Below are 26,209 nucleotides of genomic sequence, written 5' to 3' on the forward strand. Positions count from 1 at the left end.
CTCAGCTACATTAAACTAGCAACAATATCAAAATAATCATAATCAAAGAAAGACAAGCTACTACCAATTGATTTTTTTTTATGCAAGTAAATTAAATAGGGGAAAACATTGATGGAGTTTAGAGTGGAGTCTGGGAAATAATTATGACCCCCATCATATTCATAATATAATAGAATAATTTTTTTTTTTTAAATTAACTTTTCAGATTATACAATCCATAAAACAACATAATAGAAGAAATTAACGTCTATCTCGCATAAGAAAAATTCAAAAGACAAATTCCATCCTTTCTGCCAGCTTACTTATTGCTTGCAATATCCTGAAAAGACAGTGAATATTTTATTCTGCTCTGCATGAAAGGCTCAAAAACAAACTGGTCAGCTTAATAATGGATCCAAAGTGATAAAAGTGGTTGAGTGGATGTGAAACCAGCTGATGGATACACAACAGAGAATAGTTGTAAATGGAGATTATTACAAAGATAGAATTTATTTGAAGTATGCCCCAGGGATGCATCTTGTGATGGTTCTGTTCAGTATTTTCATGAATACGACAAAAGTGTTAACGAAAAATATTTGCTCGTTTGCAAATTACATTAAAATCTGCAACACAGGAAATGGAAAGTCTATGCACGCTGACTTCATACACTTCAAATTTATGCTGACATCATTCCAGTCTGTCATCTCACTGGCCATACAAGAATACTATAGTGTTCCCCCGGTCGATTGTGGTCCCGGTCATTCGCGGTATTTTCCGACCGCAAACCGCTGACAAGGAAAGGACAGCGGGAGAGCAGTCGGAGCACCGGCGAGTGCAGGAAATCACTGCTTTGACACGCAGTTCCTGTTTGGTAAGGCCTGACTTAGTGCAGGAAGAGGCAGTCGGAGCATACAGCGAGTGTTTTCCTGCACTCGCTGGCGCTCTGGCTGCTCTCTCCTGCCTCTCCCGCTGCCCCTCTCCAGTCTCCAACATGAAATACCGTATTTGCAGTTTTTCAAGATTCACGGGGGTTCCTGGAACGGAACCCCCCCGAATATCATGAGAGTACTGTATACCCACTTAACCACTTCTCTTCGTTCCAACCCTTGCCATCTTTTCATCACATTAAATCCCTACTCCAAGTACCCTCACCCCTATACCCCCTTCAGTTTCTTCCCATACTATGGCAGAGTTCTTCTACAATAAGATCCAGAAGATTCACCTTGAGCTCTCAATCAGGCTGCCTCTTCCCTTCCCTACACCTGTCCCTTCTGCTAACCTCCCCTCAACACCTGCCACCCTCTTCTCCTTCTTTGAAATCATCAAGGAGGAAACTAGACAACTTCTTTCATCCTCCAAACCCACTACCTGCTCCTCTGATCTGATTCCCATTCACCTACTCAGCGCTATCTTGCCCACTGTCATCCCTTCTATCCCTACATCCTCAACCTATCCACTGCAATTGTCCCTGATGCCTTCAAACATGCCTTTGTCACACCCCTCCTCAAAAAACCCTCACTGGACCCCACATGCCCCCTCCTGCTTAAACCCACCTCCCCGCGTCTTCTGTTCTTCAACGGAGCTGCTCATCTTCCTGCTTAAACCAACCTCCCCGCTTCTCCTGTTCTCTGTCTTTGTGGAAAATGCTCTCATCCTCCCTGTCTTGTCTGCTCGCAATCTCAGGATCATCTTTGACTCCTTTCTCTCCTTCACTGCCGCTTCTTCCTTTATAATATTACCAAAATCCAACCCTTCCTCTCCAAGCACACTACCAAAACCCTTATCCACACCATCATCATCTCGCACTTAGATTACTGCAACTCGTTACTCTCAGGTCTTCCACTCAGCCATCTTTCTCCCCTTCAATCTGTCCAGAATTCAGCTGCAAGATTCACATTCCATGAGAGCTGCTAGTCACGTTACCCCTCATCTAAAGTCATTGGCTTCCCATCCGTTTCCAAATACAATTCAAACTCTTCTTACTGACCTACAAATGCATTCATTCAGCTGTCTCTCACTATCTGTCTTCACTTATCTCCCCCCTATGTCCACCACCCAACCCACCACGATCTCCACTCAACTGGTAAGTCCCTCCTAGCTGTGCCTTTTTCCTCCTCTGCCAACTTCAGACTCTGTCCCTTCTATCTTGCTGTGCCATATGCCTGGAACAAACTGCTTGAATCCCCTGCAGCGGGCTCCCTTTTTGGCAGTATTAAAAGTTGAAAGCTCACTTCCTTAAGACTGCTTTCAACTCCATACTCCTCTCACGTTAGGTTCTGCATCCCCAACCCTTTATGTCATGTCTGTCTGTCTGTCCAAGTTAGACTGTAAGCTCCTCCAAGCAGGGACTTATCTATTAAATGTCAAAATGTACAGTGCTGCATATGCCTTTCAGCACTATAGTAGTGATAAATAGTAGTAGTTTTCTCCTCCCTCCTCACCAGTAGCCTTGCTTCATTAAATTCAATTCTAGAGCATGTTGCAACTCGGCATTTCGAACAGTACTTCTGAGTTTGACTGTCTAGCAGGATGTTTAGGAGATCTCTTGACTTCCTGGCAAGAAGCTGTTCCATGCTCACATTGCTTCTAAAATTCCCCCTAGTTATTTCTAGTTTTCAAAAGTAGAGGTTATAGTTCTCACCTGCCGGCTGATGTTGGCGGGAGTGAACTGGTTAAGGATAGGCTGTAGTCCAGTTGAGTCTTCTGCTGTTTTATAATTCAGCTGGTACTCCATGAAAATGGTAACTGGTGTAAGCTTATCCCTGAACTCCGAATCATCCTAGAAGGAAAAATAATTAGTGCAAAAGTAGTTGAAAACATCAGAAATATCTCATATTAATGCCTTGTTAAGCTAGTCTTTTTATCATGGCTTGGATAAAGAATATGCTATTTGGAAGCCTCTGGATTCTCTGCTTGGTTGCAGAAGGAAGTATATTTAATAGAGGCCTATTATAAGATTAAACCTGCTTCCTCCCTCTCAGTGGCATAGTAAGGGAGGGCAGGGGGTGGACCACCCCAGGTGCCATCTTGGTATGGTTCTCTCCGCCTCCCCTGCTCCTTCCCGACCCCCCTCATGCCACATGCATACCCCACATCCCTTCCCTCGTACCTCTTTTATTTTTGCTGCGCAAGCAGTGTCATGAACTTACTGCCCCCGCATCGGTGTCAGCTCTCTGATGTCACTTCCGGGTCCTGCGCATAGGAAGTGACGTCAGAGGGAGAGCCAAAATGACCTGGGCAGCAAGTTCATGATGCTGCTCACGCCACAAAAATTAAAGAGGTATGGGGAAGGGGTGTGTGCGCGTGGCAGGGTGGATCGACAAGGAGCATTGGGGAGGGGCAAAGAAGAGGGTGGGGAGGGGCGCCACTGTCCCGGATACCACTCACCCTTGTTATGCCACTCTTCAAAGGTCTTTAAGCATTCATCCTTATTGAGACTGCTACCAAGAAGTCTGAAACTGAACAATGATAATCCAATAAAATGTAGATACACAGGGAGTGGAAATAACTGGGGGAGGGAACATAAAGGATTGTCACTCAACAGATCATCCCCCAGATTATAACATGACATGATCTTATTGCTTGGATGTCTCATGCATTAATTTCATATTAACTTTATTTAACATTAATATTGCTTTTAATAATTTTCTGTTCAGTTTTCCTTATGGTTTTAAGTATTTATTATAAATGTTATTTAGGTCTGTTTATATATCTATATGTAGATTATCTAGACCCATGCCACAGGAACATTGCTGAAACAAGGCCATGTCAGGTCTTCAGACATATAGACATAATAGAGGGTTCACTGGCTACCAGTACAATACAGGGTTAAATTTAAAAAACTTTATCTGATTTTCAAGGCCCTTAAAGGAAATGGCTCAAAGTATTTGAAGAACAAGATCTCCCTCTACTCATCCAAGGTCACTAAGGTCCTCCCAAGGAGTATCCCTAACCACACCCTCTCCAAAGGATAACACCTGCCAGTGAGCCTTCTCTGGAGTAGCCCTGTCAATCTAGAATGCTCTCATTGTTTAACACAAAATACTTTCTCTACTTGAGAAAGCAGGTGAAAACTACTCTTTAAACAGGCCATTAATGGAAGAACTAACTTGCTAGTCACACAGACATACACACACGGAGTATCACTGGCTGCACATATTATATAGCAGACCATGTTTACCCACTCCTACCCTAGCTAAGATAATTTTCATGTACCTTTCTGACCTCATATCGTTTATTAGACTTCACATACCACCTTTGTTGCAGTGCAAATCAAGGCGGTTCATGATGTTTGATTAAATTAAAAACAGAAATTGAACTCCATTAAAATAGGACAGAGACAAACAATTATACAAGAGACCTAAACATTTACAACTTCGTACTGCATGACTGTGCTCCCAGATCCTTCCACTATATTTAGGTTAAGAAGGGGCAAATGCTTTTTCATAAAGATGGGTTTTTAAGACATTAGTCCCCTTATTCTCTCACTCCTGTTATTCTAGCTTATCTATTTGTTTCATCTTTGCTTACATCCTATGCTGTCTATTAAAATGCTTCATCATGCTTTATGTCGACAATGTAATGTAGCATACCATGCCATACATTGTATTGCAATTTGAATATCTCTACTGCTGTAATTTGTCTATTGTTTATATATGACTTTTTCTTGCTGTACACCGCCTTGAGTGAATGCCTTCAAAAAGGCAATAAATAAATCCTAATAATATTCTATCAAAAGGCTGTGTCCAATAAAGTTCACTGAAATCTAGCACATTATCTCCTAAGTGAATGTATTTTGTGTCCTCTCTCCCTAGCCATCTCAGCTCCCAGCAAATTTACATATTGCTATGGGGGTATATCCAGAAAATCTTGAGGACATGTCCAGAGGTCCGTCCGGGTTTTGAAAAGCCTCCTCAAATCGCGTTGAGCAGAGAGGAAGTGCGCACATGCACGGATGTTGCACGTGATATCATTGCATGGCATCTGCGGACTTCCTCCCTGCCTGACAAGAGAAGGCAGCAGGGGGGGGGGCAGGGCTAGAGCGGGACTGTGGGCAGAATTAGGGCGTTACAGGGTGGGGATGGGCATAACTGGGCGGGCCTGGGGGGCAGGTCCAGGTTTGTTCTTCTGCAGCTGCTTCCCTTAAAATATTGAACAGCTAGGATCTTACCCGCAAAAAGGCCTGAAGTTCTTCACAGCGTAAGCCACCCCCATTGATGATAGCCATGTCTTTGGAGTGGACAGACTGTCTATTATGCAGAAACAAAGCTCTCCTGATGGCCCCCTTTTGCTTCACTTTATCCAACAGCAGCTCCACATGGAACACTAGAGAATCCAAATGTTTGGTTAAGAGATGAAATTGTTCATAGAACTTCACATCCCCCTCAGGTTTCTGGGTTATTCAAAACTACCTTCTGTAATGCAATCATAAAAGTTAGCTAGAAGCAGTTATGTATTAACTTTGATAAGCAAACCATACTAGTTTACAAAGCTACCACTAATGTGATTAAGATGTTTCATTAACCACCTTAACCAAAAATTATTTTGGCATTTGAGAGGTTAAAACATTTCAGCTATGAAATTAAGCCATTATTAAGATGGACGTGAAAATCCATTGCTTATTTCTAGGATAAGCAACATAAAATCTGTTTTACTCTTTTAGGACCTTGCCAGGTACTTGTTAGCTGGACTGGTTTCTGCTGGAAACAAGATCCAGGACTTTGATGGACTTACAATCTGTCCTAGTATGGCAATGATTATGTTCTTATTCCCTCCTAGATCAACTTCCAAGTGAGTCTCAAAGAAATCTTATCATTTCACAGTACCACACAATATAAACTACAGGCCCATCCCTGTTACAATAATGAGAATGGAATACACAGTTGCATCTACCTCAGAACCAGGGTAACTTTGTACAAGAGCTTTTGGGTTAGCAGTTTGATAAAGACAAGTGCACCTCTGTGCTTTTCCTGCCTGTTCAAATTACTGAGTGCTGTCAATCTTGTCTCGTGATTTCTTAAAACACCTTGCTTAATATCCTGGTGAGACTCTAGTCGGCTGTTTTCTAATGGAATTTTCATCAGTTTTCCCACATTCTCAAAAATTCCACAGCCATCTCTTTTGTCTGACCCCTGGTGGCAATACTGCAAGTTTACAGGTGGATTTTGAAACAGGCTCCACCATAAGCAAAAGTGACTGAGGATTGTCCTTCCTAGGGTTAACAGACGTCCAGATGGCTTTTCAAAACCTGGCACTTTGTCCGGGTTTTGAAATGCTGGTGAGATTGGGGCTGGAATGCATCTGCTCATACATGGGTGCAACGTGATGACATCACATCTGCGCATGTGCAGATGCACTCCAGCCCTGGCCCAAAGAAATGAGGTTTGTGTGGGGCTGGGTTTGAAGAAGCATAACGGGGTGGGGCCACACGTCCTCTTTTACCACATGGAAAATCCATACACTGTCAAAAGCACTCCGGACTTTGGCGCGCCGACAATACTGTGGCAACATTTTCACGCAGGACATATGTGCGCCGCCACTTCTGCCACTATGAAATCTTCCCGTTAGCACTGTGAGTGGGGGTGTGGGGGGAACCACGCCAATACATTTACAAGTCTTTGCGCTCCTGTTTGGGGGGGGGGGTTGTTTTCCAAGTACACTGAAAACTCCCGATTCTCCTTTCGCTGTTCGGGAGTTTTCAGTATAGTGTGTGTGTGTGGAGGGGGTTCCCCCTACACCCCCCCAATGGGAGCGTGAGAACTTTTAAATGTAGTGTGGGATTCCTCCCCCCCCCACCCCCAAGAGTGCTAATGGATATGGCGATACTCGAGAGGGTTCAGAAGAGAGCGACACTTTTGATAAAAGGTATGGAAAACCTTTCATACGCTGAAAGATTGGAGAAACTGGGGCTCTTTTCCCTGGAGAAGCGAAGACTTAGAGGGGACATGATAGAGACTTACAAGATCATGAAGGGGTTGAAGAAAGTGGAGAGGGACAGATTCTTCAAACTTTCGAAAACTACAAGAACGAGAGGCCATTTGGAAAAATTAAGAGGGGACAGATTCAGAACCAATGCTAGGAAGTTCTTCTTCACCCAACGGGTGGTGGACACCTGGAATGCGCTTCCAGAGGGCGTGATAGGACAAGGTAAGGTATTGGAGTTCAAGAAGGATTTGGACAATTTTCTGAAGGAAAAGGGGATAGAGGGTTATAGATAGAGGGTTACTATACAGGTCCTGGACCTGCTGGGCCCCCGCGTGAGCGGACTGCTGGGCATGATGGACCTCTGGTCTGACCCAGCGGAGGTACTTCTTATGTTCACACATGTCCTGCGCGCAAATGTCGCCGTGGGATTCTCAGCGCACCAAAGTCTGGCACGCTTTTGACGGGTCACCGGAAAATCTGGTAACCCTAGTCCTTCCATTAGACTTGCAGGCATCCTTGTAAGAGCTTGAAGGAGAAATTGGGGAGAGGGGGATTTGTAATGGAGTGGTATGGATGTTGGAGATTGTTCAGATAAGGGAATTGATGTTGGAGGTGTTGTGTGGAATTCTGGATGTTGAGCTGGTGATCAAGTAGGGGTAGGGAAGCTGGGACTGTTTGAAGAGTTGGGAGGACTTCGGGGATGTGATTTGAAACAGATGCTTTCATGCAGGCGAAAGCAGGACATATATTTTCCTACCTACAACTTTTTTAAAGCATTGCTCACACTAGAAGTGGTGAGACATGCACTCCTGTATGTCCTGGCAGGTGTTTTACAAGATGCTATGCATTTGACAGAGCCTTTTTAAAATACACAGAGAATTTTCCATGTCCCATCCGGGATGTCTTAATTCCCCTCTCCACAACCTACCTAAATTGGTCTTCCTGTATCTGTAGGCTTAAAACAGGCATCTACTTTGCCTCCCAACATAGGTGACCAGTTATACAATTATTCTACACATAAACAAACTTCATTTACTGCTATAAATTTTTCAGGTATCTTAGCTATAGCTTTCAGCTGGTAAATGCAGATCAGTGAAAAGTTAAGAGCTATATAAACTTGTACTCACTGAGATTGTTTGGCAGCTTTCCTTTACCATCAGCCTTTAGGCAGAACTTCACTGTAAAACTGTTGAAACATACATGAAATAGGACTATTTTATTCACTACTACTCGACTCAGTGAAAACATATCTCCATGAAGATTTCCTATAGCATATTTTAACTTCTGGTTTACGCCATGTTTCTGACTCACTTTGCACCGAATGACAAGGATATAGAAATTAGCAGAGAAGACCACACCATCAAACTGTTTTCTTTATCCTTAAGCAACATCAGATTCTGTCATGAGAGTCCTCAGTTCTATATCTCACAAAATTCCCCAACTTTGGCAACATTTGGCAATAAATAGGGGTAACAATTTGGGGGACTGGTATTGGCAAGGCTCAGAACAAGACAAAGGTTCTCCAATGCAAAAGCATCTCTCTACGGCTGTGAGTTGAAATTAGTGTGCCAACATAAATGTTGATTAGATGCCAGCCTTTCAGAGCCTCTTATGGTTCAAGAGTCTTGCAAATAGTAGTCCACGAAAATCATTAGCCAAACCCATAACCAAAACAATTTTGGGCTCAGGATCTCCTGCTCCTTTGGGTGTCAAATCATAGCACCATAGGCCTTCATTCACAACTACCTTTGGGGGAGGGAGATTCCCTGTTCCTTTTAATTTCCCTTCTATCTAGCGCAAACAATGATACCCCTCATCCATGGGTAACAAAGCATGGCTCTTTCTGGAACCCCTTACATAAATTATTTATTGTTTGGATTTAGTGTATTCCTTTTCAGTAGTAGCTCAGCTATATTTGGATCCAATACGTATTTCCTTGACTCTCAAAGGGTTCACAATCTAAGGGTTCATTTTATAAAGATGTGGTAGTAAAGCTGGCCTTATGCAGGTCTTTTCCATGTTCTAAGGCCATTTTTCTGCTCCTGGAAAATGGCCGATTTCCAATTTTCAAATTAATGTTCCACACAAATCTGTCAGCATGCAGTGATGTAGATGCGCTAATTGATTAGCGCAGAAACACCCAGTCTCTACCCTCAGACAAGCCCCCCTCCAGAAAAACGTTAATATTTTTTTTGCATGTGGTTTGCACAAATACATTTGTCCCTTGGTAAGTCCTTTTAAGCTGTGCTAAACACAGAATTACCGTATTTTCACGCATATAACGCGCGCGTTATACACAATTTTACAAACCGTGCATAATCATGCGCGTTATACGCATGAGCGCGTTTTACAACTTTTTTTTTACATAGTTCCTCCCCCCCCAATGTCCGATTCACCCCGAAAGACCGCTCGCACCCCCACAGCCTCCCCACCCCCCCATCATGGAGAAGCTCCTACCGTTGTCCTGCTGCTTCCTCTGCCGGCGGTCCCGGCCCTTCTGTGAGCCCTGCGTCTGCTGCTTCCTCTTCTGGCGGTCCCGGCCCTTCTGTGAGCCTTGCATCTGCGCTGCTTCCTCTTCCGGCGGTCCCGCCCTTTCTCTGACGTCAGAGAAAGGGCAGGACCGCCAGAAGAGGAAGCAGCGCAGACGCAGGGCTCACAGAAGGGCCAGGACCGCCGGAAGAGGAAGCAGCGCAGACACAGGGCTTACAGAAGGGCCGGGACCGCCGGAAGAGGAAGCAGCAGATGCAGGGCTCACAGAAGGGCCGGGACCGCCGGCAGAGGAAGCAGCAGGACAACGGTAGGAGCTTCTCCATGATGGGGGGTGGGTGGGGAGGCTGTGGGGGTGCGAGCGGTCCTTCATGGTGGGGGTGTGAGCGGTCCTGCGGGGGGGGGGTGAATCAGACATCAGGGGGGGCCTCAGGCTTTCAGGGTGGGGACAGGACTTCAAGGGGGAGAGGAGAGTCGGGGCGGCCAGAGGAGAGTCGGGGCGGGCGAAAGGAGAGTTGGGGTGGCCAGAGGAGAGTCGGGGCGGGCGAAAGGAGAGTCGGGTGGCGACGGGAGGGTCGGGGCAGCATGCGTGGTATACGGGTGTGCACGGTATATAAAAATTTCTTTACATAAATTACAGTTTCCCGCGTGCTATACCCATGTGCACGTTTTACACGGGTGCGCGGTATATGAGTGAAAATACGGTAGTGCTAATGGCAGCTTAGTAAAAGAAGCCCTACGTTTGTACCTGAAGCAATGGAGGGGGAAGGAACCTGAAATCAGAAAAGGAAGCCAGAGTATTTGGGACTATTGCAGGAAGAAGGGCTGTGGCTCACTGGTTGAGCTGCTGCCTCTGCACCCAGAGGTTGCAAGATCAAATCCTGGAGCTGCTTGTGACCCTGGGCAAATCATTTAAGCCTCAAGTGCCCTCTGCTTTGAATGTCAGCTTTGAAATGCCAAAGCCACAAAAGGGAAGTATACAAGTACCTTTACCTCATAATAAGATAATTTTTTACGAGTATAAATTTTTTGCTGACATTCACTAAAAGTTTTCAAAAAATTGTTTTGAGTGATTTTTTTTTTTTTTACACTTATGGTTAGTGGGGGCGTAGTGACCAAATGATGTCCCCCACTTTTCAACTTTAAAAACATATGTGGCAAGTAACCACTAATCATTGATTCAAAGTGACTGATAGTCATATCCACATTAACAGTAGTTTCCGACAATAGTTTATTTTACTGTTGATAATTTTTGTACATATCACTATACCAGCATATTGTTTCAATAAATAATCAACTCAACATTTTTGTAGCCAGTTTAGTTGGTTATCAACAGCAAACTCTTTTTTAGTTTTACGACCTGTTCTGTTTTCTTGTGGCACTGTGTAGCCCTCGGTGAGTGCAAGTCATTGCCAAACTTCTTCAGAAGTTCTTGGAAGAATGGCATAGTTATGCAAATTTACTGAGAGTTAAGCTGTTCTACAAATGTTTAGATAAGATGGGGAATGGGGAGAAAATATGTACTGGGGGAAGAGCTAGAGAGCCATGTAACCAAGCTAGAGTGGATGGGAGCTGTCACTGGTCCCCAGACCTTACAGTGACAAATAGAGAGCAAAATGATGGTGCAAGAAGGGAAAAACTAAGCTCTTCGCTGGGACTATTACTGCATATTTTAACCTTTCCATCGAAATTGAATTATATATCAAGAACGCATAATACTTACCAGGAAACCTTAGCACTGGTATCGTCAAGCTTACAGGTTTTATTTTCCGGGTTTAGGACATTTGGAGAAACATCTAAAACTGCATTTACTGTGATAACTGGTCTAGCTCTAAGGAAATATAAAAAGGGAAAAAAATTTTTATTATTAATTTTAACCGCACTTCGGTTTGCCAACAGCACGGTATACAAAATATAAAAACATGAAATGAAAAGGACGCCATAAAAATAGGAAAGTTAAAGAAGAACTGCAAAGAAAGAACAAAAGAGTAATAAAATCTAAAAATGTAATTAAATCTAAATAATCAAATCTCAAAGAAAAATAAATTTGTTGAAATAGTTGCCAGAAAAGAGGATAATAATTTACAGGATCATGCGTGTGGGTATCCAAACTTGTAGGCCAATCAATACATCTCACTAGTTAATGTATTTAAAATAGGGAAGCTTACATATATAAGCCAAAATATAAGAGGCTCTTTTATTAAGCTGTGTTAGGTGCTAATGCATGTCCATTATGAAAGGGTCTTTTACTAAGCTATGGCAAAAAAATGGCCTTAGTGTGCCCTTATGAGGGTTTTTCCTGTGTAAAGGACACTCTTGCTGCAGTCGCAAAATGGCCAATTTTCTATTTTTTAAAATTAATGGCCATGTGCTAATATTGCCATTAGTGTACAGCCATAAAAAATTACTGTGTGTGCCCCTACTGTCACCCATGTTGTAGGCAGCAAGGGCTCATGCACACACCAATGTAGATGTGTTAACGGATTAGCAAAGGAACTCTCATTCTCTGCCCCAACATGCCCTCAATCAAAATAATTATTTTAAACATTTGTAGTGCTTTCCGTGGTATGCCATTTTAAGACGTTGCATTAGACCTGCATTAGCACCTAAAACAGCTTAATAAAAGGGCCTCTTATATGTAAGCTACCCACACACAGTGTAATGACTTCAATTATGATGCTTTTTACAACATAATGATAATTCTATAAAACTTCAATTTATTCCATGCTTTTCAAACTCGGGCACAGGACAAGAAGGATATAACGGGGCCAATACTGAGTAGCACAGTCAATGGCAAAACAACAACAGAGGGGAACTATCAGGACACACACGATAAACTCATTTTTTTTCAAAACATTTTTAAATTGGGTCTTTGATTATGCTAGCAAGAATCTTTTTTTGCATCATTCCTCAGTAAATTCTCCAATCCACATTATGCAGAGCAATTTCCTTGCCCCCAAAACTACACCCCATAATTCTTGCACATATAATTTGACACTTAGGGACCAATTCTATATATGGTGCCTAAAAATTGGGTGCTGACTAGTACAGCGCTAAGCGTGATTCTCTAAAATTTAGGCACACTTTATAGAGCCACTCTTAGCATAGGCTAAGCAGCCTTAGGTTTCCTAACTTTTAGGCAAATCGGAGATGGTCCCCAAGACTCAAAAAAGCTATTCCAGCTACTAAAAGTCCTCACAAACACAACACCATACATAGAGAACAAAAATAAGCTCCCACCTACAGCCACCCTTTTAATTACTTACATCAAAAACAAAATTGCAAATATCAGAGCCTCTTTCAATAGTACACCCTCACACATAGAGACATCATTTCCACCAACAGAACAAGAATCAGTTGCAGCAGATAGAACCTGGTCCATTTCTCAACTATAGAATGGGCAGAGTTCAACAATCTTTACAATAAATATAGCCATGCAGCCTGTGACCTCAACCATTGCCCCCCCATACCTACTGAAAACTTCAAGCACATTATTCCGCTCCCTGCTTCTTCAATGGATATACTCATCACTACTAGAGGGTTATTTCCCACAAGAACTCAGCAAAATCATAATAACTCTGATATTAAAGGACCCTAAAGGAGCAACAGACCAACCATCCAATTACAGATCCATTGCCTCAATCCCATTGTACATCAAACTGATGGAAGGTCTTGTAGCAAAAACATTAGCCTCTTACCTAGAGAATCACAACATACTCCACCCCACACAATCAGGATTCAGAACCAAATACAGCACGGAGACACTTCTAGGAACATTAATGGAATCTGCAAGACACCACCTCAGTACAGGCAAGAAAATCCTGCTGATACAACTAGACCTTTATGCAGCCTTCGACTTGGTAGACCACGACATGCTTCTACAAACTCTCAACTCAATAGGAATCTCAGGCAAAGCACTTACATGGTTCAAAAGATTCCTACAATCAAGAACTTGCAGAGTCAAAACAATGCAAGAAAAATCAGAACCATGGTCCAACCCCTGCGAAGTTCCCCAAGGATCACCCCTATCACCTACACTATTTAATATACACATAGCTTCCCTCAGCTACTACCTGGATAATCTTGGCATAATTTCATACAGCTACGCAGATGACATCACTATTCTCCTACCTTTCGACCAACCAGAATCCATCATGACAAGCACAATACACAAAACCCGCGAATCAGTTGCAATTTCGATGACAGAGCACAAATTAAAACTTAACCCTGACAAAACAAATTTCATCCTATTAGAAAACAACAAAATTCCAACATTAACTAATCTTGTTATAAATTCGTTATCATACCCAATACAACCTACACTAAAATTGCTTGGAATCACAATTGATAGAGGCTGCACCATGCAACCCCAAATTAACAAAATAATAAAGGCATCATTCATGACCATGAGAAATCTAAGAAAAATCCGAACATTCTTCGAAAAGAAGCAATTCCTACTATTGGTACAATCTCTTATTCTTGGGATGTTAGACTACTGCAACATACTATAGCTACCATGTCCCGCAACCATGATGAAGCAATTGCAGACAGTACAGAATACAGCCCTAAGACTTGTCTATTCACTAAAAAAATATGACCATATCACAGAGGCATATCATGACTCGTACTGATATCCAATAGAAGCGAGAGTGCACTTCAAATTCTACTGCTTACTTTACAAGGCTATCAACGGAGAAAGCCCAACTTACTGGAATAACCGACTAAATCAATCCTCCTCAACCAGACACAGAAGAACCCACTCACTATTCTCCCACCCATCATTCAAAAACGAAAAAAAAACTTTATGACAACCTTATAGCCTCCAAAGCATCTAAACTGGACAGACAAATCACCACTCTGTTATCTTCAACTACAAACTACAAAACCTTCAAGAGAGATACCAAAACCATACTCTTCAAAAAATACATAAAACCTATCCAGCATGACCAATCCCAATCCAACATCCAACACTCTCTATACCCTTAATACTCTCTAATACTCTTCTATTTACCAAACATTATCTAAAACCCCTTAATTCACCCTATTCCTATTTCCTAAAAACTTCTACTTCCCGTTGATAACTTTTTTTACCCGACATTTTTATTACCTTAAAAATTTTATGTCATCGCTTATTCTATTCCTTCAAATTTTGAATGTAATTCTTGTTTTAGTTTGGATGTAATCCGCCTTGAACCGCAAGGTAATGGCGGAATAGAAATCATTAATGTAATGTAATGTAATGTAATCATATTTATGCCAGAATTTTCTTGGACTACAAAGGAGGGCTAAAAAGTTTGCAGCTCAACCAACTTCCTAAATTCAAAGCATTATTTTGCCACGATAGCTGACGAGAGTGTTATTTTATTTTGCAAAGTGCCAATTTGCAGGATCATAATGCTATATTTTGACATTGCTTCAGATCACTGATTGAACCATGTCAACAAAAAGTGTGGAATTTTCAAGTACAGGCAGTCCCTGGATTAAGAACGAGTAACATTTTTAAAGCTGTTCTTAAGTCGGATTTGTATGTAACTCTGAACTTGCAGATTTTAAGATTCTTGCTTCTTACCTCTGCTCCCAGCTGACAAAAGGGCCAACTGTACCTACCAATGTTCCCTCTAAGGTACAGCATGTACAACCACACACTGTTCTTAATGTGTCCATGCATCATTCCTGAATCTGCTACAGGAGAAGTGTAGGAGTCTATGCTATTGGAAATACTGCTCAGTGAAATCAAATGAAGCTGCAACCGCGTTCTTAAGTACGAGTCGTACTTAAGTCGGGCATCTGTAACTCGGGGACTACCTGTTTGGAGCTCCAAGCCATTATGAAGTTCCTTTCCCTGCAGAAGAAATATTCAGGGATATCCTTTGGAGTTATGATGCAAACATTGAGTGTTAAATGCCCATCATACTCCACAGTGAAGAAGTGGTGTGCATACTTTCAATGTGGAGATTTTGAGACCAAAGATGCAGCAAGATATGGGAGGCCTCAAACAGTGTCAACTCCTGAAATTGTTGACCATATCCATGACTTTATTTTGGCAGATGGGTGAATATCGGCTAAAACTATTGCTGAAATGTTACAGATATCCAGAGAACATGTTGGGTGTATAATCCATGAGCAGATGGATATGCAGAAGCTGTCAGCCAAGTTGGTGCTTAAATGCTTGAATGCTGATGAGAAACGACATCATGTGGACACTTCCAAGTTAGTTTTGCAACATTTTCAGCGAGCTGCTGCCAACTTTTTGGAATGACTAGTTACTGTTGATGAAACATGGTTACACCACTATGATCCTGAGACAAAACAATATTCCATGCAATGGTGGCACTCAGGTTCTCCATGGTCAAGGACATTCAAGACAAAAAAGTCAGCAGGAAAAGTCATGGCCACAGTGTTTTGGGATCAGGAAGGTGTTGTTATGGCTATCTTCCAAGAGGCCAAACAATTAATGCAGAATACTACTGTAACTTGCTGTGCTTATTAAAGAAGGCATTAAAAGAAAGAAAAAAAAAAAGAGGGGAGCTGCGGAAATAAACATACCTGTATAAAACAGCTTTGTCGGCACCAAAGACACCGACAATCAAATCTAAAAAAAGATGGAGAAATATAACATGTCAGAAAATTAGAAATGTTATAGGGCTTTACATCAATGTCAGGTACTATCATGCCTATATGCCTCCTCTATAAAGGCACTTGCTTCTTTACAAAGCTGTTGGCAGTGGTTTCTACAGCTCCTAAGGGTGTGTTACAAGACATCTAAGCAGTCCTCCCTCTTCCTGCCTTCCAACTGCACTTCTTCACAAAGCCATGATCAGCGGGTCCTACATGCTGCCTGCGACTGACCCTGAAGCCTTCCTGCTGATGCTAGAGGGAAGGCTTCAGGGTCAGTCACAGGCAGCATGTAGGACCCGCTGATCATGGCTTTGTGAAAAAGTGCAGTTGGAAGGCAGGAAGAGGGAAGACTGCTTGGATGTCTTAAAGACAGGTAACACACCCATAGGAGCCCTGCAAAAGGTGCCTCCATCCCTGCGACCATGAGGGGATCCTAGTGGACCCTAGGGAGAATCCTGTGAGATCCCCATGGATTTTGCAGGATTCCCAAAAACCCCGTTCCTGTGCAGCTCTCTGCAACACCGCCCAGTTAAGTATCGCTGAATACTGTGGTCAGCTGAGTGAGCACAATTTAAGTGGGCAGAAGCCTCTCCTGGCACTTAAATCATTTTAAGTATTGGGCCCAATATTAAATTATATGCATTACATAAAACAGTTAATATGAATTACAAAAGACTAACTGAGCCAAACCAAGAAAATCATTATATCAGTTACAATGGGATATACACAAATAAGTAAATATAATTATCAAATATATTATTTCAAGTCTTAAAATATAAATAGACAAGAGATATCACTATAGATATAGATTTAAATATAAAATAGATAGATAGATAGATAGGTATAGATAAATAAATCATATGGTCAGAGACACCTACATTGTGCAAAATGTTTGCCAGGGAGTTTAACCTTAGAAGACTTCAAATACATGCTATAATCAATTCACAGCCCATCATCCAATACAACAATCTATATATTATAATACAGCTGGAAATTGTTAACACCTCTCAGCTCATTCAATTCCATTTCTTGTTTCCATTCTATCACATAGATGGTAAATGGAAGTTATCTATTTTTCAGTTCACAACAAAACACATTTCTTTTTCAATCAGTGAATAATCTGGAGGATGCAATTCACTGTCCGGAGGGAATCTTTCATAAAAGCAGTTCATAAAGCTTCATAAATAAAGTCATGAATGGTGTAGAACAGGTAAAAATAAATCAATTTTTTACTCTTTCAAAAAGTACAAAGACTAGGGGACACTCAATGAGAATGAATGGTAACAATTTTAAAACAAATAGGAGGAACTATTTTTTCACTTGACGAATAGTTAAGCTCCGGAACTTGTTGCTGGAGGATATGATTAATGGGGTATCTTCTGGGTTTAAAAAGGTTGGACAAGTTCCTGGAGGAAAAGTCCATAGTCTGCTATTGAGGTAGACATGGGGGAAGCCACTGCTTGCCCTGGAATTGGTAAAATGGAATTTTGCTACAATTTGTAAGTCTGCCAGGAACTTGTGACCTGGATTGGCTACTGTTGAAAGCAGAATACTAGACTAGATGGATGATCGGTCTCACCCAATAAGGCTATTTTTATGTTCAAATACACAATCTAATAAAATATGTAAGCACACCTGGATATCCATTTTGGTCCACATCAGTTGCTCCTTTAAGTGAGTATCCAAAGCTTGGTGGCATGGCTTGGGAAGCCCATTGGCCTTCTAGTGTCTGTGATGGTGCAGAATTTAAACCCGTGTTCCTTCCATTGTAGATGTAAACAAGACCTCTCTTATCATCTCCGCCATATGGTGCACCAATGGCAATATCTGTGGACAAAAGTGAAAGGTCGTCGTTCTGGTAATCCTTTTCAATGAAATAAGTTACTGAAGAAAATTTCAAGCATGTACACCCTATTTAAAACATTCCTATCCCATTCTGAACTTCTGTTCCCAAAGATTTTAATTATTTACTTACTTAGTTCAAACTTAATATACCACCTTACAACAAACATGGGCAATCTTTTACTAAGACCCGGTAGAGCAGTGGTCTCAAACTCACGGCCCAGGGGCCACCAGGTACTATTTTGAGGCCCTCGGTATGTTTATCATAATCACAAAAGTAAAATAAAACAATTTCTAGATCATATGTCTCTTTAGCTATAAATTACATTATTATTATTAAAACTTAGCCAAAAGGAAAGATTTATAAACTATAAAGAGTTTTACCTCATGAAAAATTGTCATCTCTTTAATAATAATAAATACTCAAATTTACTCCACTATTTAAATTTAGAGAGCCCACTCTCAACAGAAGAAAAAGCCTCAGGTTTTCTTTAGGTAGGGCATGAATGCTCAAACCTCCTCCACCAACACCATCAGCCAAAAAAAACTTCCGGAGAGAATGTGCCCATTACCACATTCTAGTCTAGCTGCAGGACTGAACTCGCTATTACTTCTAGTTGTGAGGAAACAAGTGTTATTTCAATTATAGCCAACATTTCACAGTCTAAGACCGTTTCTTCAGGGTTTAAGATATTCCACTTTTCTCCACCATCTTTTTGAGCTGCTTGATCTGCTTCTTCAGCATCCTGAGGAGTAAATAGTGGAGTAAATTTGAGTATTTAATATTGATTTCCCACTAGCACCAATATTTTGATTTAGTCATTTCTTTAATAAGACATTAACTATTTTTTTCTGAGGCCCTCCAAGAACCTACAAATCCTAAATGTGGCCCTGCAAAAGGTTTGAGTTTGAGACCACTGCGTTAGAGGTTTCTACTGCGGCTCGGAACGCTAAATGCTCCGATGCTGCTCTGAAGCTGATAGGAATTTTATGAGTGTCAGAGCATTTAGCACTTCAGGGCACGGTAGAAACCTCTACCACAGCTTAGTAAAAGAGAGTCATAATGAGATTTCCAGAAAGGGGTACATTTAAGAAACGGCGCTAAAATTTAGGCGCTGGAATGATGCACACTAAGAATAAATTCTATAACAGGAGTTCCACGTGGAACTACTGTTTTAGAATATTAGTATAAGTATATATTTTTGTGTCTAACTTTAGGTGTGAGAAATTTATGCCAGCTCAAAGATGGATGAAAATGCTCATGCCCAAGTACTGGCTGTTAGGCATATAAATGTGAGTTTTCTATAAAATTGTGCTAATTGCTTGGCTCACCCCTGACCTGGCCATGCTTCCCCTAGGTCCACGCCCCCTTTGGAGTTGATTGCCATAGAAATTAGGTGCTCACTTTATAGAATAGTGGCATAGATCAGTTATGTGCGTAATTCTTTCAGTTATTGGACAATTAAAAAAAAAAAAAAAAATACAGCCTAACCAAACTTACAATTTAAAAAATCATAATGCTCCAGAGGACAAGAAACACAAAATCTCTTAAAAAAACAAAAATGTGCATAATTCTTGACAATTAGCACTTGTTAAGGACAATTATTGAGACATCACCAAAATACTTTTTACTGGGATGTTTTAATGTGTATTATATGGACGTTGTAAGTAGTATATTATGCTGTAATGTGTTATTCGAATATTTTACTGTTGTAATTTTTCATGCCTGTGTCTGTATTATGCTTGCTGTATATCACCTTGGGTGAATATCATGGAAAAGGTGGTAAATAAATCCTAATAATAAATTAAGAGCCAATTTAGTACTAATTAGCAAATTGTGTGTAACTGACCCTTTTCTATAACCACATGCCTAATTGTGCATCTAACTTTGGGTGCCATTTATAGAATTTGAAAGTAAAATAAACAAAATTTTGATATACCTAAAATATAGTTCATAATTTAATAAGTATAAAAATACCATATCATAATATTGTTACGTGAAAAGGATAAAGAAATAGCTCTCTTACGGCAATTGCAGCATACACTCTTCGCTGATATGTTACCATCTTTTGAATCAAACCAACGAGCAAGATTGGGGATGGCCCAGACATTAGGCAGACCAGGCAGCCATCCAAGATTTGGGAGAGACTAAATGGCTCTGGCACATGCCACATTCTTCCCCTGCTTTCCTTCTCATTGCTAGGCCTGCTCCTGCTGCCCCTCCTACCTCCTCATGGGCAGGCCTGAAGAGTAAAGAAGTATTAACATTGTGCAGGCCCCCTAAGCACAACTGTGCCATGGCACCATTTTTGCCTGCTGCCCTCTAACAGCAAGTTTGCCTCAAGAGGGTGGCAGAATAAAGTTAGCATAGGCCTCTACTTACAGGGTTCATGAAACACTGATGCTTCTTTAACCTTCTGGCAGGCCCAGAAAGAGAAAGGAATATGACTGTGGCAGGCCCGGCAGTGAGCAGAAAAAGGGAGAGATGATGGATGCAAGGTGGGGAAGTAAGGAAGGGAGAGATGAGAAGCTGATTAACTGTGCAGGAAAGATTCAAAGGAAAAGGGGGAGATGGAAAAATGTTGGCCACCTGTGTATGTGTTTGGTGTGTAGGTGTGGGAGGGGGGATGGAGAAAAAAAGTTGACGCTTGACTAAGGAGGTGGCATACAGCTGAAAGTTTGACTGGAGAGTGGCATAACTGAAGGTTAGTGTAGGACCTTTGATACTCTTGAGTCAGCCCCTGGGTAATATGGTGCTCCTTACATAATCTTGTGCTCAGTTATTCAGAAAATATCATCATACCATTGAAGCCATCTTGGTCCAAGTCTCCAAGCGGTGCTATGCAACTTCCAAATCTTGCAAAGATCTGAAACCCATTCAACCTTGTCACGGTTTGAAAACCACCCGAGCTTTGCTGGAGGTAGATGGAGACTTGACCCACCTCTTGCAGCTTTCCATCAGAGCCACGATCCATAAAGAGAGGGGCTCCAATAAACACATCCATGAAACTGTGTAGAAAGGATAAAAGTTTCAAATATACGTGTGTTGGGGTGTGGGTAGAAGGGTGTATAATGTCGATTATGTTGAGGGACAGGTGTCAAAGAAGATGGTAGCGTGTGCATGCACCTTGAAAGCAGAGGAAAAGTTGGATCTGAAAGTGCCTTTCAGTGCTATCTGTTGCTAGCTGCTTCCGTGTTTTCCCCTATCTCTGTGGCAAAGTGTGGAAGGAGTTGTAAAAGTAAGAAATATGATCACACTCTCATTTCAGGCAGGCTTCTATGATAAAGTTTTTTGACACTTGTTATTTACAACCCATTCTTATGTACATTTTAGAAAACAATTGAAAACTTATCTTTTCTCAAAATTCCTGGTTGACTAGATCCCCATGTTTTACTTCTTCGGTTATTATTTAACTTTTTGTAAACAGCATTGAACTTCAATGAACGTCCTGAAGCAATAATTAAAACTTTTTCAGGACATCCTAGGCGGAATTTACATGCCAGGACTTAGACCAAAGTAAAACAGGTCTAAGTGCCTCAAAGGTGAACAAACTGACAAGATGACCACTGGAGGGTTTAAGGCATGATCCTACCTTACTCCCCCAGTGGTCACGATTCCCTCCCACCCCCCAGAGATGGGGGGGAAAACAACACATTGAGGGCTTGCCATCAGCTGATTACGGCAGAGAAATCCCCATCAGCTGGGACGGTTTCGGGGATTCCTGCGGGCTCAGCTGATAGAGATTCCCCCTGCCAGGATTCGCTGAAGCCTTATACCCCTCTCCCCGACATTCCCGGATCCCCTCCCCCCACAAAATCCCCCCCCATATCCCTGGACCCCTCATCACCTGACACCCCAACATCAGGCAACACCCTCCATATCACTCGACACCACTGGAGATGAGGCAACACCCATCCCCCCACATCAAGTTTATTAAAATTTGATATCCTACTTATCAAATTTCTAAGTGGCATACAAAGGTAAAATAATTAAAATGTAGAAGAAACACATACAAATCTCATAAACAGACTTATATTAACAAACAATAGCTAAGGCAACACCCCCCACACACACATACACACATACCCATCACCCAACACTCCCATCAGGCAACAACTCCCCTCACACACACATCACTCAATACCACCCAACATGAGGAAACACAACCTCCCACATCACCCGACACCCTTGTACCTTCCATTGCAAAATCAGCTGAAGGGAAGCCCACTTCCTTCTGCCTAAAGGGCCTTGTGCTGAGAATGATGGGCCTTCCCCTTCCCAATGCATTTTGGGATGCAGTGGGAGGGGCTTAAGGCCCTAATTGGCTCAATATCACAATCAGAAAAGGTAGTTGGGTATGCCTACCAAACTTGCTTTTGTGCATTTTTCACTTGAATGTTTTTATTTTTGAAAATAGCCAAAAAAGGTAGACGTCCTAAGGACCAAAATGTCTACATAGGTCATTTACAAAAATAAAAGATAGATGTCTGGCAGTTTTGAAAATCGACATTTTTTTCTACTGGGTTTGTGGACATCTTGCCCCAAATATCCAATCTCAGACTTAGACATCCTATCGAAAACACCCCTCCACGTATATTAATCCAATACTTCCAATTTTCAAATACATCTAAGATAATTCACACTTTCTTCCTAGAAGCCACATTAGCACTATATGAACTTTCAAGAAGAGCTATTGCTCTTAAAGACAGAGGGATGAATTCTTTGTATACCTTCTGTACATAAAAGGACCAATTGTGAATCCCTTTGCCATTCTTTTTATGGTCAAAATTGAAATAGGAAGGGGAAGAGGCTTTTTCATAGTAGTGTTGGCAGGAGAAGAAGATAAATTCCACTGACCGCTGACTTTTTTTGAATAACCCTTACAAAGAAAGTGGAAGACAAAAAGAGTGACTGCCAAATTAAAGGTGGGAGGAGGAGTATCAGTTCTGAAGACTAGGCCAGGGCGGGTACTTGAAATGTTAGACATTGGCCTGGAATGCAAAGAAGGAAAGAGCATCTGTGGCTTCTGGGGGCAGTTGAAATATTTCATGATCAAACAGGGAGAGCAGGGGAAGGTATGAAAGTGGCATTAGACCCTAGGGATATTTGCAATTGTTGACAATCCATGAATAAATTGCCCATTTAACTTTAGACCTGTGATTTGGCTGGCCAGCACTGAGTATCAGAATTGAATAGCTAAGGTTTAATCCCGCTCTTGGAATGCCCCTAGAGCTGTCTTGATAACTTTGTGAAGTACAACTTGTCTGAAAAATTTCTAGGCAATCACTTGGGGTAGAGGTAGAAGATAACTGAAAGAGCACATTTTTCCAAGCAAACTCCCAAATTAAGCTGGTCAAACCTTTTGAATATCAATCACAAGGGTCCTTGATGAACAATACCCTTCTGTAAACCTAACCAATTTGTGGTCCTAAAGAGCAAGGCTGGTGATCCCTGCTTTATATTTCACAATATATATTCAATATGGCAATATTCAGTCGGCGGTTATTATAGTGCGCTACACTATACAAAACAAACAAGGAAAATACTTCATAAAACAGAATTCAAGATGAGGAAATGTATATGCAGTCAATGAAAATAAATATAAACTACTTACCCATCTCCATTAATATCAGTAGCCGCTACTGAATATCCAAAATACGCAGCCATCTAGGCAAAAGGATTGAACATTTTAAAAAAATATATATTTCAATTAAATCTAAGTTAGCTCTTCAATATACACAATTAAAGATTTAGGGGTAATATTCAGTCCAGAGTGGTCTATGTGGTTTTAATTTATTTTAGACCCCTGAGGAAGGCTCCCTTGTCACCAAAAACACTGGCCGTGTTGGGTCCCCTTGAGTTTATGTTTACATTTATTACTGTGAATAAAAGTTGATGTTTGACCTCATCTCCAGAATGGAAGCTTTTTTTTTTTTTAACTAAACTAAACTAAACCTTAAGTTTGTATACCACATCATCTCCATAAAGATAGAGCTCGACACGGTTTACAGGTAATTCAATAAATGAGGGAAGGACATAATAAGAAATTAGAGGTTAAGAAGAGGATAGCTAGCTTTACATTTTAAATAGATAGATTTACGTTTTGGAGAAAAGCCAGGTTTTCAGAATAATTGGAATGAGCCTAGGTTCCGCAGCGGGGCAGGGAAGTTATTCCAAAGCTCAGTGAATTTGAAGAAAAGGGATTTCCCTAATTTGCCTGCATACATGACACCTTTTAACGAGAATGAGAAAGCGAAAGAGAGAAAAAAAGGAGAGAGAGAAAAAGAAAAAGAGAGAGAGAAAGAAAAAGAAGAGAGAGAGAGAGAGAAAAGAGGAAGAGAGAGAAAAAAAGAGAGAGGAAGAGAACTAAACTAAACTAAACCTTAAGTTTGTATACAGCATCATCTCCATAAAGATAGAGCTCTGCATGGTTTACAGGTTATTCAATAAATGAGGGAAGGACATAATAAGAAATTAGAGGTTAAGAAGAGGATAGCTAGCTTTACATTTTAAATAGATAGATTTACGTTTTGGAGAAAAGCCAGGTTTTCAGATGCTTTCAGAATAATTGGAATGAGCCTAGGTTCCGCAGCGGGGCAGGGAAGTTATTCCAAAGCTCAGTGAATTTGAAGAAAAGGGATTTCCCTAATTTGCCTGCATACATGACACCTTTTAACGAGAGGAAAGAAAGTTTGAGTATATGGGCGGATCTGGTAGTGTCAGGTCTCGAAGAATTCCAGGATAGTGGGATTAGGGGAGGAAGAATGCCATGTAGGATCTTGAAAATTAGGCAGGTACATTTAAAGTGAATCCTAGAAATCACCGGAAGCCAGTGAAGTTTTGACATATTTTTAAATATTTAAATTTGACATAGTTTTAAATATCTTTATTCATTTTGAAGCCAAAAATAAGTGCAACAATATTATACAATCATATTATACTATAATAGCACCTAAATTCAATCAAAATTGTAATCCATGACAAATACATATCACCCTCCATCTTCATATTCAAAAATTGCACTCAAATTAAAAATATTTTGCAACCTCCCCCCCACCCACCCACCATGGACATGCTTGATCAAAGGCCAAATTCAACAATCACTCTTTGCAAAATATTGTCAATGGCTCCCAAATATCCAGAAACTTCTTAGAATGCCCCCGTTGAAAAGCCATAATACGTTCCATTTTAAAACGTGACAGAGACTCCCACCAAAAGGTATAGTTCAATCTATCCCAGTTTTTCCAATTCCTTAAAATAAGCTGTATGGCAACCCCTATCATAATAAAAAGAAGTTTGTTATTGTGAGATGATATTTGACTTTTAGCTCTCATTAAAGTGCCAAATAGCAGAGTGTCGTATGTTAGTGCCACTGGATTTTCCAGTACTTTGGTCACCTGATCCCAAATGGATCTCCAAAATTGAAGTATCACGGGACAATAGTATAATAGCGGAAGCATCTTTTTGTCCCTACTTTCTGGTTTCTTTTAAATGCCAGCTGCCATAGGTTGTTTTATACCCAGATATGCAGCACTGACAGCAGCAGCCTTTATCTGGCTATCAGTGATATCCCAGTTAGAAGTTTGAAAAATCACCTCTGTAAGTAACTTTTGGCTCTGCCCAGACTCCGTCACCAGACTGCATTTGCACTGCCCGGATAGTGCTGAGATATCCAGATTTGCAATTTAAGTTGTCAGGACCCTCTCCTAAAACTTTGTAAATATCAAATTCTATTAAGTCAAAGGGCTACATGTACTAAAATGCACATTACTAGTACACAGGATACAATGCATAAAACAAGATCTATGGTAAATAGCCTTGGACTGTGAAAAGTGCAGGATAGAAATTTGGGGGGTTGATATTCATGAAGGTTTAACTGGACAGGAGATGCTAATGCCCAGTTAAACCCCACTGAGCTGGCCAGCTGTTGATATTCAGTGGCACTGAACTGCTGACTACCTCCACTAATAGGTATTCACTAACTAGCTTGGTTAGGGGTGGTCTGGAGCCAGAGCTTGGGCAGAGCCAGCACTTAGATGGTTAGCGGCAACATTTAGGAGAGAATGACACGGGGACAAATTTTTCCCCATTCCCGCAGGAACTCATTTTCCCGTCCCATCCCGGCAAGTTCTTTTCCTGTCTCTGCCCCATTCCTGAAAGCTCTGTCTTCATCTGCACAAGTCTCAAACACTTTAAAATCATAAGTGTTCGAGGCTTGTGTAGTTAAGGCAGAGCTTACAAGGATGGGGCAGGGACAGCGACAAAACTTGCGGGGATAGGGAAAAATTTGTCCCCATGTCATTCCCTAATATTAGTCTCCTAACTGGTTAAAGAAGTGCATAAAGTTAGGAGAGCAAA

General features: G+C 41.2%; 1 protein-coding gene across 1 annotated transcript in view; it reads right to left on the minus strand.

Moving 5' to 3' along the window:
* The window catches only part of ITGAV (integrin subunit alpha V), a 165,261-nt gene that overhangs the window by 44,210 nt on the left and 94,842 nt on the right, over window positions 1–26,209 (minus strand). The window contains exons 11-18 of the mRNA XM_033945921.1: window positions 23,466–23,518; window positions 20,654–20,859; window positions 17,644–17,835; window positions 15,937–15,982; window positions 11,114–11,221; window positions 8,031–8,089; window positions 5,150–5,304; window positions 2,621–2,758 (exon numbers count right to left, since the gene is read on the minus strand). Of these exons, the coding sequence (XP_033801812.1) occupies window positions 2,621–2,758; window positions 5,150–5,304; window positions 8,031–8,089; window positions 11,114–11,221; window positions 15,937–15,982; window positions 17,644–17,835; window positions 20,654–20,859; window positions 23,466–23,518 (957 nt within the window). The remainder of the gene's footprint in view (window positions 1–2,620; window positions 2,759–5,149; window positions 5,305–8,030; window positions 8,090–11,113; window positions 11,222–15,936; window positions 15,983–17,643; window positions 17,836–20,653; window positions 20,860–23,465; window positions 23,519–26,209) is intronic.

Source organism: Geotrypetes seraphini, chromosome 5 (genome assembly GCF_902459505.1).
Source record: "Geotrypetes seraphini chromosome 5, aGeoSer1.1, whole genome shotgun sequence".
In the NCBI taxonomy this organism is placed as follows: Eukaryota; Metazoa; Chordata; class Amphibia; order Gymnophiona; family Dermophiidae; genus Geotrypetes; species Geotrypetes seraphini.